Genomic DNA, 16,190 nt, shown 5'->3' with positions numbered 1-16,190 from the left:
AAAAAGAAAAATAATAATAATAATAATAATAATAAAATAAATAAAATTAAATAAAATAAAATAAAATAAAATAAAATAAAATAAAATAAAATAAAATAAAATAAAATACAATAAAATAAAATAAAATAAAATAAAATAAAATAAAATAAAATAAAATAAAATAAAGTCAACATTTTGCTCAGACTTAAACCCCAAAAATCAAAAGGATGATCAGCAGACATGGTATTTTTTTTTTTAATTGAATGTATAAGAGCAGCTCCTCTGTAGTGTCTGTTTATCTCAGTGTGTTTTTCATCTCCCCCCCCAACAGAGCGTCAGAGTTCCCTCGGTCACGCTCCACACGAGGACCCCCAGAGCCACTACGACCTCCCCGTGAACAGCCACATCCCGGGACACTACGACCTGCCGCCTGTCCGCCGTCCCCCCTCCCCCAGGAGAACAACTCAGTGACAGTCCTCCCCCCCCACCACCACCAACACCACCACCACCACCACCCTCCTCACTCTGGGGATGATTTCAGGCCTGTGCTCATAAAGAAAGAGTAAACTTTGATGCTCTTCTCTGACAATCAGAGCTGCAGACCACCCACAGCCCAGCAGCGCCTAGGTGTCTGTCCCACTGAGGATCTTTTGTTTACTGTGGATGCCCCCCCCCACTGTCGACTCAACACTGCCCCTCTGTGGGCTAAAGTGGTACTCGCTTCACCGTGACAGACCTGTCATCCAGACTGGGGAGCCAGAGGGCTGCGGGGAGGAAGGCTGGACTGTGGCGACGCCAGTGGGGCTTCAGCTGCATTCACCTCCCACGGGAAAAACAGGCCAGAAGACTTCACGGTTAAAAGCAGCGACTTGGGAATGTTTTTAACTCATTTAAACATGCTGGAATTGAAGTTTCCCACACATTTTGCTGGTGTGCATGTTCAAAAGGCCCCTTTTAACGGAATTTCTTCTAATTTTATCATCAAAAATTATGCATGATCTTATTGTTTGGTTAAATTTGTTTATATTACATTTACAAAAATCCAAACTTTTTTTTAACAGGCAGCTTAAACTCATCACAGCTGGACTTCCTCTTCTCATTTCTTTATTTTGTTTTAAGGTTGCACAATGAATCGAAATTTGATTGGCCTACTGCAATTTTCAAATCACAGGAGACGCAATATCTTTTAAAGGTGAAATATGTGTCAAAATGAAATATTGTGGTGCTGCAGAGATGTCCAAACTTACACATCATATTCATATCATATTTTACAGGCTTAAGAAAACATCTTTGTTTGGTGCAGATCCCTGCAAAAATCACACCATAATCATTTTAAGATATTTTTCAATGATTGCAAATCATAACTAAAATCACAAATCATATCGCAATTACAATATCAGTCAAAATAATCACAATTACATATTTTTTTCATAATATTGCAGCTCTATTTTGTGCCTCCTCGTCTCCTCTGTCCTCCTCCCTGTGACCCAGAAATCAGTCTCAGCGCACCATCTTCAAGGACGTCTTAATTCCTAAAATGCATCTCGAGGAGTGTGGAGGCTTTCCGGAGGAGCTATATGAGCGAGGATGCACGGGAGTATCCTTTGTGGAAGTCTTTGAGGCACCTGTGACGTATTAAAACAGGCACGACACTTTCTTGTCACATTATGCCGCGTTGTGAACTGAATTAAAGGACCAGTGTGTAACATTTAGGGAGGATCTATTGCCAGGAATGCAATATAATATTAATAAGTATGTTTTCTTTAGTGTTTAATCACCTGAAAATAAGAATCGTTGTGTTTTTGTTGGCTTAGAATGAGGTGTTTATATCTACATAGGGAGCGGGTCCTCTTCACGTTGCTCTGTCATGTTTCTACAGTAGCCCAGAACGGATAAACCAAACTCTGTTAACTTTTCCTGCTTGTGCCGGAGTCGATAACGTTACTCGCTCCCGATGCCGCCGCTCTCTCTCTCTCCGCTAAATACCGCCAGATCCTACACACTTCCTTTAAAATGACGGCTCTGAGGCAAGAATGTCTTATTTTGTTAAATACCTCGACTCCTCTCTCTCCTCGCGTCTCTTCCTCACCTCGCATCTCAGGTGGGAGGGACTAAGACGTGAGGAGAGGAGGAGAGGAAAGGAATCAAGGATGTACAAACTGAGAAATTAGAAGAGCCTCAAATCAACCTCAGAAAAGGAAAGAGACAAAGATCATGGGACCTTTTTAAAGATGTCCTCTGATACGTAACAGTTTGTTTTGTACAGCAAAAAAAAGTCGTGCCAGACTTTGGTCTGAGACAATAATTCATATCAGTATTCTCTCCAACAATGACACACACGTCCCGTTGGTTTAAACAAACGTGGCTCATTTATTGCTGCTGTCAGATGACAACTTTGTAAATATAAAAATGAATATATTGTTGCTTCACAGTAAAGCCCTATTTTAAGGTGTTTAAGGAGCTTGTGACCAAAGATCACACGTTAGACACTAATAGATACATAATTATGTTGTGAATAATAATAAGCCATCATCAAACGGGGGAATAACAAGCCAAATCAAAGCAGCGTTATGAATGTCAAAGCAGTGTCCTACAGCGACGTTTGTCTTTGCGTGGTATTTAAAGGGCCGGTTCACCCAAAATACCCCCCAAAAAGGATCTCACTTAAAAGAGTACTTAGACTTAAACTGTTTTAAATTGTTTTTTGTAAACCAAAGTCTTGTGTTATAATTTTAGAAATGCTATAATGTTTTGTATCATATGAAGAAACCCTGTGTACCAGAGAGAATGTACATGTGCTTTAAATGCTATAGTTTTGGGTAGAGCTTCAGCTTGTTAACATATGGACATATATTTTTGAATGTAACCATGGGAACATGTGTATATAATGTAAATAAAAATGGCTGCACTTTTCACCAGTGGTTTTGAATGACAATTCTATATCAATGAAATAACAACAACAGTCAGTCACTGGGAAAAAAAAAGAAGAATTTTACTCAGCATTATTTTAGAAAAGCAAAAAAACATTCATTACATCGACTGAATGGCTTTTCCATAATGATAACTGCATCGTTATGATGGACACAAATCCTACATCAATCAAATTACAACTTTGGCATTAAAGGCATCACAATAAGAAATCCCTTTCAATAACATTTTATATCCTCAATTCCTTCAATCATGACTTTAACAGGGAGGGTTCAGGATCTCACAAAGGCCTTTCTAGGCACATAGAGCACATCTGTGGTTTCAATTTAACTTGAACTAACATTGCATATACATGTTAAAGAGCAGCTGTCTGTTTCTTAAAGGGGACATATCATGACAAAGTCTCTTTTTCAGTGCTTGTGCTCATACATTAGGGTCATCTGGAGTGTCTACCAACCCACAAACTGTGATTATGACGACCCAGTCAGTTTTTTGTGATTCAACAAGCCGTTCAGATCTGGCTCCCCTTCCTACGTCACATGCAGGCTCATTAGAATATACCGCCCCCCCCATCTGAGTATCTCCACCATGGATGTATTATAACTGGATACCGGACCCCAAGATGGCGCCTATTCAGTCCAATGGGAAGTTTCTAGTTTCCGGGATATGCGGCCCACTGAATATGCGCAGTAGTGTCTGACACAACCTTGACATTGTGATGACGTCACCGATTTTGAAAATCGCTTTTGTCGGCTCAAGGAAAGTTTTATAAAACATTCATGGTTCAAAAATTCATAATAGGCAGAGTCATAATTGACCTTGTTTTGACGTCTCTTTCACAATGGTGGTCAATGTGGAAAATGCCTTTTTGGGCTGCAGTGTCCACTGGAATAGAATTGGAAACAAGGCTGAGCAACGGCATCGTATCCAGGTCTTATTTTACATCCATGATCTCCACCCACAGCTTGAGAACTATACCTTTGCAAAGGTGCACCATATTTTATATTTACTCTAAATCAGAGCAGACTGGGCTTTTTCAGAAGGGGGTCTTAAAGAGACGGATGCTAAAACGAAGCGTTTCAGACAGAGGGTGAATATTCAGACGGACAGTATGAGAAAAATAATGTGTATTTTAGCATGTAAACATGTTCTAGTAGAAACCTAAAATACAAGTATGAACCTGAAAATGAGCATGATATGTCCCCTTTAAGTCAACACTAAAACAAGAAGAAGTTTCTTTCTGGTTTACAATCCGTCTGACAGGCCTCTGAAACACCCTGACCACAACTGTTAAATGACCTGTTTCTGTTGCATATATTTCACACAGTCATCATGTCTCATATTTGCATGCACAAATGAGATAAACACTACGTCTTTGTTAATTATAAATCAGCGTTATCTTTGGAGCTGGCCATTTCTTTAACCAACGATTGTCATGGACTTTTTAAGGCACTTTGGGGATCATAGTGTCAAAATCTACTAAAGGCAACAAAAAATTCTAATGTAGCACAAATACCATCTAATAAGAACAATACAAAAAAAAGAAAATATCAAAAGCTATCAAGTATTTTCCGTAAATGTTTTGATATGCTTTTCACTGGAGTATAAATGACTTAAGCTGCCAGACTACAGTACAAATCTACCTGCTGCTGTGCATATTTGTTGAGGCCCGTAATAAAAGCAGCGCATGAAGCCAAAGTCACAAAGTATAGAAACCCCACAACCCCACTCAGATCCCAAAACCACGCCTGGGGATTTGCAAAGCCGGTAAGCTTAAGAGGAAAAGGAAAAGCCCATATGACCAGTTTATAGGAGCAAATCAGACAGATGACAGTCACAAGACTGCATAAAGAACAGTGATTGTTGTTCTGTCCACTGAAGGCACATTTGCATTTTGTAAAAAGATCTTGTTAAAATGTTTCCCAAAAAGCTACTATTAGAATAATGTCAATTTGGTTGAATAAGCTGTAAAATCCTACAAATATATACTGTATATACTGCACCAGTAAAGACTCAACACATAGCACCTATTCCTGATATTTCCCCAAAAAATCCTAAATTTTTCTATCATCATGACAAAACATCTTTGGAGTTACTTAATAAAGCAACGTGTCTTAAACTGAGATACACATTTAGAGCTGAGTACATTCGACTTATCCAGCAAACAAGAACTCCTTATTTCTACACACCTTCAAAAGCATAACCAAATACATCTCTCTGGGGGCCATCTCTCTGCAGAGAAACATTTATTCGTCTCAAATGATTATTTTCTCTGTGTGCACCGTAGCAGCCCAACTGTATGATCTAAATCCACATAGAAAACGCACTACGACATGTTTGTCTAAGGCTAAAAGGTGAAAAAACAACCTGCTGAACACCCTGAGCTTACAGTACTTTGGCTTTCTTTGGAGACTTTTCCAACATAGTTTATCAAAACAAAAACAAAATGCTATATATTTTCTCTGTAGCATATAAAGATAGCACAATACTGTTCCAAAAATAACCCCCGAGGACATTTAAATTGTAAACATCAACAACACCTTAAATAAAGATTTGATCAATTTGATGGGTGATAAACATGATTAACAAACCCGACAGGACTCGGTCTCCCTGTCGTCTGTGTGGCTGCAGAGACGTATTCCTGACAGGGTTCACTAGCTGTGCGTGTTGAGTGTTGACAGCATGGCCATTAAATGTGAAACCCCGGCTCGGATCGAAGCACGAGCACTGGTCAATGGAGCTGTGTGTGTGTGTGCGTGTGTGTGTGTGTGAGAACGTGCAAGAAGAGCAGGACAAGCATTAAGCACAGCACACATGCAATAACATAACTTGAATATACAAACTCAGAATATGAGAATCCTGTGCCCTTTGCCCAAAAACCTCGAAGCAATTCTAACCTGCAGATTAATCTGAGTACAAAAAATAAGATCATATATATATATAAAAAAAAATAATAAAGACAAATAACCCAACGGTAGAAAACTGTTATTCTCCTCCTTAGTGGGCTGCAGGAGGTGCTGGGTTCAGGTGAGGTGCGCTCTGGTTTTTACATGACGGAGCAGTTCTCCGGCTTGGCACGGCCCTGAAGGAGGAAGTGACACAGTGCAACGTTAAATGGGGAGAAAAATCATCCTGCAATGACACAAAAAGAGCCTATTGCTGCTCATAAAGCTCGTTGTACGTTTATCCGTGGATACAGGTGATTGTTGGGTTTCTTTTGGTTGAACTTTAAGTTTAGTTAAGCACAAAAGAAGTGATAAAAACAAAAGTATATAACAAGAAACAGCATCGATTGCGCAGAAGAGGTCAGAAATCCCCTCTAGGATTTACAATTTATCTTAATACAATAAATACCTTTTACATTAAAAAAGGAGTGAGAAAATAAGTTAATTAAAGAATAGTTTGCAAAAAACAAGCTGCCTTGTTTTACCGATCCGTGATGTTCAAATAATATTGTGATCCTCTCCTAAAAAGCTTCCTGAAAATATTGATGTAATTTTGTTATTAATTACACAGAAAAACAAAACAGTGTTCAACCGGTGCGCTTCTAATTAATTAATCCAAATGAATAGCTGGTGTAGCCGACACAACGCACAGCAGGTCGGCTGAATATGTACAAATGAAAACATTTGTCTACAATTCAACAGAAATGGAGAATAAAGTTTTGAGTAACAAATGAATAACAATTAGATATTTGTTTGGGTGTGAATGGAGCCGTTCTTTCCAGGCAAAACTTTCTAAAGAAGTGGCCAGTTTTTTTTAATACTAAAGTAACGGATTACTCCTCCATTTCACCAAGCAATCAAGCGGTCTTCCATACATCCTTTTGCACTGTTTGTGTTCGTCCTCCTAGTGGTTAAAAATCAAACTAATGCGGAGTGATGAAGGACAGAAAATGAAACATCGGATGGTGACCTTAAAGCCACTCAAAGCAAATAGGAATCCGCCAAGAATGATGCACATCATCCGTCACAGAACTTGCTAAAACATCTGGAACACCTGTGTGTTATTGTAGTTCAAGAAACTCGGAAAACTTTGCTACATTTGTGGCAAAATAAGTGTTAATTATGTGAGTTATGAGCGGCTCTGTTGTGGGAATTTTGTGAGGCAGAGCAACAGGAGAGTTTTCCCCTAATTAACTGTGAAATGGCAGCTAGAATACATACACATTTTACAGCTGCAGCTTTGAGAACAAATTTAACAGCTCATCCACATCGCTGACACCTCCCTCTCTCTCTCTTTCTCTCTCTCTCACACACACACAGAGTTAAATATGGAGTTTTTATATAATTGTTTGATGTGTGTGAGTCACCAGCTGGTCTACTGGGTTTCTTGTTGGGTTGAACTTGTTCTGTGGTGTTTCCAGTTCTGGTTGTTGGAGGCTCATCTCGGTCAACACTTACAGTTTATGGCTGTGGGATTCCTCTGTTACCTTTACACCACATCTGCCATGTCATTTGTGTATCGCTATAGCGACAGTCGTTGTTTCTGTGGTCGTCATTGATTTCATTTGCATCTAATTGAAACGCCCATACCGTCCTGGTGTGTGTGCTTTAGTGAGAAAGTCACAACAAAGTAATTCTAGTTATTTGATGTTTTCAGTAACATCATGTGTATTCCGACGTATAGATATCAAAGAAACGTTAATTTAAATCAAGTTTCATGCAACTTTAAATTAGGTCTGTCACAATATCAGATTTTTACTATGTGATTATTGTGGCCAAAAAAAACTAAACGATAACGATATTATTATATTTTAATTAGGGCTGTCAAAGTTAACGTGATAATAACGTGTTAACGCAAATTTGTTTTAACACCACCAATTTCTTTAACTATTTTTAGGTTGTAGCGGGCTCAGTTTTAAAGCTAAAGGGAATACTGGCATCATATGAAACTATTAAACTTAAGCAATCCATCTGTACCAACCATGTCATTTTAGCTTGTCGGGAAGAACGCTAAATAACGCTCCGATCTTACACTGACAGCTGTTGTTGCCTGTTGGGCTGCAGTTTGACATGTTATGATTAGAGCATATATTTCATGCTAAATGTAGTACCTGTGAGGGTTTCTGGACAATATCTGTCATTGTTTTGTGTTGTTAATTGATTTCCAATAATAAATATATACATACATTTGCATAAAGCAGATAAAAGTATTCAATACTTGACAAAATCTCCTTGTACATTTTGAACAGATAAAAACTGTGCGATCAATGTGTGATAGTTGTAAAATTTTGTTCTACTTTCTGCAGTGTGTAATTGCTGCTCATGTTGTAACACAATAACCGTACAGTACCTGTTTGCGTTCGTTGGTCCCCATGAAGAAGGTTTGTCCCACGAGGCCCTCAGGTAGACCCCCGCCGCTGCGGTCTGACGTCTGTCCGCAGGAGTTGCAGATCACCGTGCGGCTCCGCAGGTTGTACTCGTTGTCTGCGCCGCTGGTGCTGTGAGCTTCCTGCAGGGGGCGACACACAACGGGGCGAGTTAGTGAGTAACACTTACTGCTCAACTGGGAGATGCCTCAACAGAAGAGGTACGTACCATGTCATCATCTTCGTCCTCATGGAACAGGGTGCGTGTCACTTTCCTCATGGCCATTTCCTGGTGGTGAATAAAGTGACAAAACGATTCAGTTAAAAAGGAACAGAAATATAAGACGAGCTCAAACAAACACAGGCGACGTCCTACCTCTCCGTTGGCGCTGATGAGGATGGTCTGCAGGAGGTCGCCGGTGCCCCAGGAGTTCTGGCTCTTCCACACCAGGTCGGAGGGGGGGTTGTGGGTTCCACCGCCAGATGCAGCCCAGATCTGCCAAGGTCAAAGGTCAGAGTTTAGATCTACAACTTAACTAATTAATTCTTAAGCTGCTACTCACATACAGAAAAAAAGGAGTTAAAGATTAAAAATGTAAAAAGGTGTCCTGTGGAGTTTTTCTTCTGTTTACATCCAAAACATTGTGTTTATAAGTGTGTGAGGCCTGCTTTCTCTCCACATATTACATTTTCTAAACCATTTTTTTCATTTAAATCCATATTAAGAAGTTTGCCGTCTTCTTCCCTGCATTTTAGCACATTAATACTTTTCTTGGCGCATTATTTGATCAGTCAAGACATTGGCAGGAATGTGGACTACGTCACCGGCCAGTGGCTAACTCCGGGTCTGAAAAATGAAGTGCATTCTTTCTAACAGCCAGCGGGAGGCGACTGCTGTGCTTTCAAAAAGAAGTCTGATTGTATAGAAGAAGTCTATGAGAAAATGAGCCTTCACTTCAACTTCTCACTTGATTTATTACCTCAGTAAACGTTGTAAACATGAGTTTATGGTCTCAATCACTAGTTTCAAGTCTTCTTCAATACAGCATGATGTTCATTTAGTAAATTATGGTCCCATTCAGAGTCAAATAGACCATAAAGCAGGGGATGCTTTGGGGCGGGGCTACCTTGTGGTTGACAGGTTGCCTGAAAATGTCTTATTCAGCGTTCGGTTGTATTTAGTTCCACCCTCTCGTGTCACTTCTGGTTCCGAATCACAACATGGCAACGGCCAAAATGCCGAACTCAAGGCTTCAAAACGTCAGTCCACAAACCAACGGGTGAGGTTGTCCACTTCTTACAAACAGTCTATGATTTTATCACATTGATACTTTTCTTGGCGCATTACGGCCACCTATTGATCAGTGAAAGAGGTAAAGACATTGGCATGATTGTGGACTACGTCACCCACTAAACCATCTAAATACTGCTCCACTAATCCACTAGCACTACTAGTGGTCAAAAAAAGAATAGTAACTTTATGTGAAGGGAAACAACAGTCAAATTAACAATGCAAAGATCAACAAACTAGGGCTGCACGATTTTGAAAAAAGATCTAATTGCAATTATTTTGACTGATATTGTGATTGCGATATGATTTGCTTTATTAGAAGGAATGATCATTTTTACATCATTATTCTCATTTTCATTGAAAAGCATTAAAATGGTCGTGGTGGGATTTTTGCAGAGACCAAACAAAGATGTTTTCTTAAGTCTGTAGAATATGATGTGTAGGCCAGGACGTCTCTGCAGCACCACAATATTTAATCTAAAATGGTATTTTGACACAGATTTCCCCTTTAACAAATATTGCAGCATATTATTATATATTGCGATTTTGATAAAAAATTTAAATTACTTGTGCAGCACTTCAACAAACGGACAAATGTTGGTGTAACTTACGGTGACAGTTCCTCCGGCCTTCAGAGTGAACTTGATGGGAAACTTGTAGATGATGGGGTTGGTATCACCTACTTGTCTCTTCACCTGCCAGTTGCCCAGATTTTGGTCCTGCGTGAGACGAATAGGAAGAGAGGATGGGACAGAACATGTAAAACAAAAATATTCTATAGGCCGAAAAGGCTGAAGCTACAAATAATTACACCTATCCTTCTACTCTGGCATCAAAAGTGATAACAGAATGCTACTTTTGATCAAATATTGGTTAATCAAATTATCAAAACATTTTAGTTACGTATTGTTACGTAACCGGGACAGTCTTTATATAAATCTTTTACCACCTTTTGGAGTGCTGTTAAATCACCGTAAACCAGGTTAAAAGGGTTTGAAAAGCCACCTGATAGATGGACTCACTGACCTCGTCGGCCTTGTTGCTGAGACGGATGAACTTGCCCTCCAGGTCAACCTCGTCCACTGTGATGCGACCGCTGGCTGAGGCGTGCTGACTAATGCGAGTCTTGGTCACGGTGCCCCCCGCCTGGCTGGAGGTCTCGCTGTCGTTGTCATTGAGGCGGCGCTTCTTGGCGATGGCTGTTCCGGAGGAGTTGCGGCTGCTGGAGGCGGTGCCACTGGCGGTGCCTGCGGCAGCGCCGGAGACGAGCATGCGGCCGGTGTGGCTGTGGCCGTGGCCTGAGCCGGAGGCGGAGCCCTGGACCAGGCGGCTGGTGTGACTGTGGCCTGAGCCGGAGGTCCGTGTCACGGTGACCTTGGTGGTGGGTGAAGGGCCAGGTGACAGACGCAGCCTGAGGACAGAGGGAGGAAGAGATTCAGATGATTTAGACCAAAGCAGTGAGTGTAACAGGCTCACTGTTGGTAAAGTGCCATTTTAAATCTCTTCCTTACTGCTCTGACACTCGTACGCTCACAGTAGCTACCGAAACCAACCTGCTCCAGTGATGCAAACTGCCTTTGGCTCATAGAAAAAGCTGCATCAACAACACTTTTACCTTACTGTAATGTTAAGACCATTCTTAGTGACCGTTCTCTGCCTGCCTGGGATTGCTTTCACTGAGCCTGTAACTTGTTCTCTGTCGGTTCACTGTGATATTAAGTCACTCTTTCTGGTCCTGTTATTTCGTTCATATGTTTGTGCTCATCTGTTAACACGGCGTTGCTGTAAAAGAGCAGGTACACTTAGCCAAGTGCTACAAACTTGAGAAATGCTGCTCAGGTGGGGCTGCAGGAACGAGAAATCTAATTCTTTATATTTTCACGAATGTAGCAAGGAAAAATATGTGTTTTTTAAACACCGAAAAACTCGCTAAAAATTTGCAATAGACGTCTTTTCCCATTGCCAGTAGACGTGTATGCCTTTCTTTTTTTCTCTCTCAAACCAGAGTGGGTGATTGTTGGAACAGTGGAAAGACTAACAAATATGGTTTTAATGAGTTTTATTTTGTTTCTGTTGAGTTTGAATGAAGTTTGTTTTACAATGACCACAGAGGTAAAATTACTGTGTCTGTCAATGGAGTCTGGTGGCTTTGAGGAGAGCATATTAATTGAAGGTTTTGTACGTTAATAAATTATAATAACTGTCCATATCCTGGCTGATTTTATTCATTATATATTCACTTCTCTGGTTTAGTCTAATTTTCGGGACAAACAAGACAGGATTCAGGACAACTGCTCATAATTTGGGACCGTCCCGAATTTTTGGGTGAAGTCTGGTCTTCCTACTTTTATATATATATAAAAAAATATATAAATATATATATATATATATATAAAATATATATATATATATAAAATATATATATATATATATATATATTTATATATATATATATTTATATATAAAACATATATATATATATATATATATATATATATATAAAACAATATATATATATATATATATATATATATATAAATATATACATATTACATATATAATATGTAATATATATTACTTCTATTTCTTAATGGACCTGGAGACTCTTCGCCAAACCGTTACAACAAAGTTGAAAGTAGAGTTGCAATCTTGGGCTTTGGGAAACACTGAACGACATTTTTCACAACAACTAATCGATTGACCATGAAAATAATCGTTAGTTGCAGCCCCAGTTGAAAGCACGCTATTGTCTTAAATACCATCGTATGCTGTAACAATACGATTTTCCTTTATTGAAATTAAGGAGTCCAAACCATGAAAAACAGCCCCAGACCATGAGTACACAAGTATGTGGGGTTATAGAGATTCTAAGTGGTTACCCGCTAAACTGTTTGCTAAGTCGATTTCTGCTTGAAGTCGGTAGAGAGCGTAATGACTTGACTGTTTGTATTCTGAGTGTTTCCTCTCTTCCTGTAACAACCTGTTGACCTTCAGCTGCCTCAAAGTGTCCGATGCGTTCCAACGGTCTAGCTTCTGTTTAACGTCCTCACCTCTCCTCCTCTCCCTCCAGCAGCTTCCTGTAAGCATTAATCTCCATGTCCAGGGCCAGTTTGATGTCCAGCAGCTCCTGGTACTCGTCCAGCTGCAGCAGCAGCCGGTTTCGGATGTCAGCCATCTCCCGTTCCTTATCCTCTAGGCGCCGCCGCATCAGGTCCCGCTCCCTCGACAGGGCCTCCTCCAGCTCCCGCACCTTGGCCTCGCTCGCCGCTAGCTGATTTAGAGAGAGTGTGCACGTACAAAGGCCAGTCAATTAAGACCAATTAAGCAGTCTGTACTCGTAACAGTACAAACACTGTGACTCTGCTTGGTGAGTCAGGTGAAGCTTAAACGAATCAATGGTGCTCAGTCAGCCACAAAGCAGCGTGGCCAGTAAAACCAGCAGATAGATAACAAACCCCTGACAGACTCTATGAGTGTGAGTGTGTGTGTGTGTGTGTGTGTGTGTGTGTGTGTGTGTGTGTGTGTGTGTGTGTGTGTGTACCTGTTTCTGCAGCATGCTGAGCTGACCTGACATGCCCTCCACTCGAACACGGGTCTGCTGCAGCTCTTCGTGAGCGGCTCCCACCAAGTGGCTGTTCCTGTCGGCTGAGTGACGGGCGTTCTCCAGCTGATGGACACAGAGAAGGTACGGTCAGATATCAGACAGCGGCTTCCTGCACTCAACCCACCTGACTGTTTGAAATACTGATACTGATGATCGACACAGACCCCCTTTACACCTGCCATTAAAATGTGTTTTGGGTGATCGGATTGCGATCGGATGGTGCTTGACTACATGACAGTACAGGTGTAAATGCACCCAAAACACACTGAGGACAGACTGGGATGCGATCGACCAAACAACCTCCGGAGGTGGTCAGCGACGCATTGTGACCACATTGAACACAAGTGGAAATGCAATCGTGTTTTCAATCCACATTTAACAACTACATGGACTGAAATATGGCTGTCCTAAGTACCATTTTTTTAGCTCCGGAGCTTCAGTAGTGATCAACTGCAAATATTCAAAGATTTGGCCGGGTGTGCAGCACACACTCCTCCAGTCACTAAGACCACCGTGACCAGGGAGGAATCACCGCCACCGCTCTGTGCTCAGCGTAGTCAGCGTAGTCGTACCAAAGTCACGTTTCTGGGCCCTGTCCCCCTAAATGGCAGCGTTTTGAGGCTGAGGCTCGGTTGCAAGCCCGTTTGTATGCAGCCATCCTCTCAGTCCTTTCAGACATAGCGATCAGATCTCAATGTGGACACTAGAGACACATATTAATACCAGGTGTAAATCTAATCAAGTTAAATCACATCTACGCACATTTTTTTTAACGCCACTAATTTCTTTAACACAACTTGCTATTTTTAGGTAGCGGGCTCAGTTTTAAAGCTAGAGTGAAGATACTGGTATCATATGAAACTAGAAAACCAAAATCCATCGGTTCCAACCATGTCATACTAGCTTGTCGCGAAGGAGGTTAAATAACGCTCCAAACTTGCGCTAAATGTTGGCGAGGAAAAACTGTCATGGCAATTTTCAAAGGGGTCCTTTGACCTCTGACCTCCAGATATGTGAATGTAAATGTGTTCTATGAGTACCCACGAGTCTCCCCTTTACAGACATGCCCACTTTATGATAATCACATGCAGTTTGGGGCAAGTCATAGTCAAGTCAGCACACTGACACACTGACAGCTGTTGTTGCCTGTTGGGCTGCAGTTTGCCATGTTATGATTTGAGCATTTGTTTTATGCTAAATGCAGTACCTGTGAGGGTTTCTGGATCAATATCTGTCATTGTTTTCTGTTGTTAATTGAATACCAGGTGTAAAGGGGGTCTCAGAGTTGTGTTTACTGTATTTCATCCAATGAATAAGACATTTAACACCACAATAGAAATAATAGGCTAAAGAGATAAGTTAACTAATTTAGAAACAGTAACTCCAAAAATAGATTTTATTAAGGGTTCTAGTAAAACAAAGAATTGCTACGGTTTCATTTACAAGTTAATTCCAAAGACAAAAACTGCTGTTGTGTTTATCCACATTCCTCCCACCACAACACAGTGATCATGGCTGTTAATTAATTTCCCTTCTGTATGCAGATAGAAGTTAAGAGACAAGCTAAGGAAGGAATTTATACACTGATTGAATGTAAAAAGGGTGTAAATCAATGCGCACTATCGGATCTGCGGATGTTGGACTATTCGTAGCTCATTAAAGAGATTTGCAAAATGCAAAACATCTCCACACAAAGCTGAAGTTGAGTAACAGCCTGTAGTTGGACTCTAGGTGGCGACAGAGCTGCGTCTCCTGCTGTACCTTAGAGTTGTAGGTCTTCTCCACCTCCTCCTTGTAGAGGTCGAGCTGCTCCTCGTGCTGAGCTCTCATCTCCATCAAGGCCTCGGCCAGCTTGCTCTCATAATCCCGCTGCCGGCTGCCGTCCACCTCCATAATGCGGGTCTCTTGGCGGCGCTTGAACTCACGCTGCTCCTGCAGACACAAACAGGTTGCTTTTAGTTTCTCGGACTACTCGTCTAACTTGGACTTGTGTCGATTAGGAGCTGATTTGACTTTCTCAACTCTTTATTAAACTACAAAAAGAGTCGTTTGTATTGATGTTTGGTTCATTTTCTTCACAGGCACTATAAACAATTTAAAAGACTCCACCTGTAGAAAACCTGTTATGGCCAATGAACTTAATTGCATTGATTAGTCAGTCAGTCGCTGTGCAGTAATTACTTGTTTACAAGCTCAGAGCTCCAGCAGAGGACTCTAACTCCCTGGTGACCTTTAAGCAACTCCTAATCATTATGTTGAAATTTGTAAAACACACTTCTGTTGCCAGTTTTGGTCAGGACTACGGCTACGACCAGAGCATTGTGGAAAGTGTCACTTCATTATAGCAAGAATTTAAATCTAAGCATTTAAATTAGGGCTGCCCTCGACCAAAGAAATTCTTAGTCGACTAACACGATTACACGATTTTGTCGACTAATTGATTAGTTGATCGTCAGATCTGAGTTTCTCCACAAAGAATCACACAAAAGCACCACTTTAAATCTTGTGTTTACTAAAGATGTGCTCATAAGTTTCTTGGAAATAAGTCATTCAGCATGAAAAATTACAAAAAACGTCTAATCGACTAAAGAAATCTTAGTCAACTAAGACCAAAACTATCGATTAGTCTGATTAGTAAGATGGGGCAGCCATGATATAAATACTTTATAATACGATTTGTATATATTTCTACTTGGAATGAAATAAAGAGAAGTAAGAAGCAGAAAGAAGAGACATATCTGAAGGGGAAATGCAAAACGAACAAGCAGGAGGTTGGAAGTGAATCAATATCCTGTGGAAAAGATGAAAAGTAGGACAGATGACTTAGACTGCTGAATAAAAATAGAAGGGTTCAGGTGAAGGGTGGGAACCTCGTTGGAGATGTTCTTCTGGAACTCCAGCTCCTCCTTCACCGTCTGCAGGCGGTTCTCGGCGTCCACCCGCCTCAGCATCTCGTCCTGCAGCTGCCTCTTGGCATCGGCTAGGCTGCTCTCCAACTGGGATGGAGGAGAGAGAAAAGTTGCGTGTGAGTGAAAAGGTGTGATGTGTGCGGCATTGTTCGAGAGAGAAAACCTGTA

At 40.8% G+C, this 16,190-nt stretch overlaps 2 protein-coding genes across 3 annotated transcripts in view; one reads left to right on the top strand and one right to left on the bottom strand.

The window, feature by feature from the left end:
• Nucleotides 1-2,894, top strand: part of pear1 (platelet endothelial aggregation receptor 1) — a 69,175-nt gene extending 66,281 nt beyond the window's left edge. Inside the window, exon 23 of the mRNA XM_074652775.1 lies at nt 311-2,894. Coding sequence (XP_074508876.1) covers nt 311-450 — 140 coding nt within the window. The 3' untranslated portion in view covers nt 451-2,894. The remainder of the gene's footprint in view (nt 1-310) is intronic.
• Nucleotides 2,895-2,946: 52 nt separating this feature from the next.
• Nucleotides 2,947-16,190, bottom strand: part of LOC141778484 (lamin-A-like) — a 44,600-nt gene continuing 31,356 nt past the window's right edge. For both annotated transcript variants that reach the window (XM_074652776.1, XM_074652777.1), the window contains exons 4-13: nt 15,984-16,109; nt 14,875-15,045; nt 13,051-13,176; nt 12,560-12,780; nt 10,536-10,920; nt 10,121-10,228; nt 8,595-8,714; nt 8,448-8,507; nt 8,203-8,361; nt 2,947-5,989 (exon numbers count right to left, since the gene is read on the bottom strand). In XM_074652776.1, coding sequence (XP_074508877.1) covers nt 5,954-5,989; nt 8,203-8,361; nt 8,448-8,507; nt 8,595-8,714; nt 10,121-10,228; nt 10,536-10,920; nt 12,560-12,780; nt 13,051-13,176; nt 14,875-15,045; nt 15,984-16,109 — 1,512 coding nt within the window. In that variant the 3' untranslated portion in view covers nt 2,947-5,953. The remainder of the gene's footprint in view (nt 5,990-8,202; nt 8,362-8,447; nt 8,508-8,594; nt 8,715-10,120; nt 10,229-10,535; nt 10,921-12,559; nt 12,781-13,050; nt 13,177-14,874; nt 15,046-15,983; nt 16,110-16,190) is intronic.

Source organism: Sebastes fasciatus, chromosome 12 (genome assembly GCF_043250625.1).
Source record: "Sebastes fasciatus isolate fSebFas1 chromosome 12, fSebFas1.pri, whole genome shotgun sequence".
Taxonomy (NCBI): domain Eukaryota; kingdom Metazoa; phylum Chordata; class Actinopteri; order Perciformes; family Sebastidae; genus Sebastes; species Sebastes fasciatus.
The sequence above is the reverse complement of the archived record's forward strand: the minus strand, read 5'-3'. Positions and strand labels throughout refer to the sequence as shown.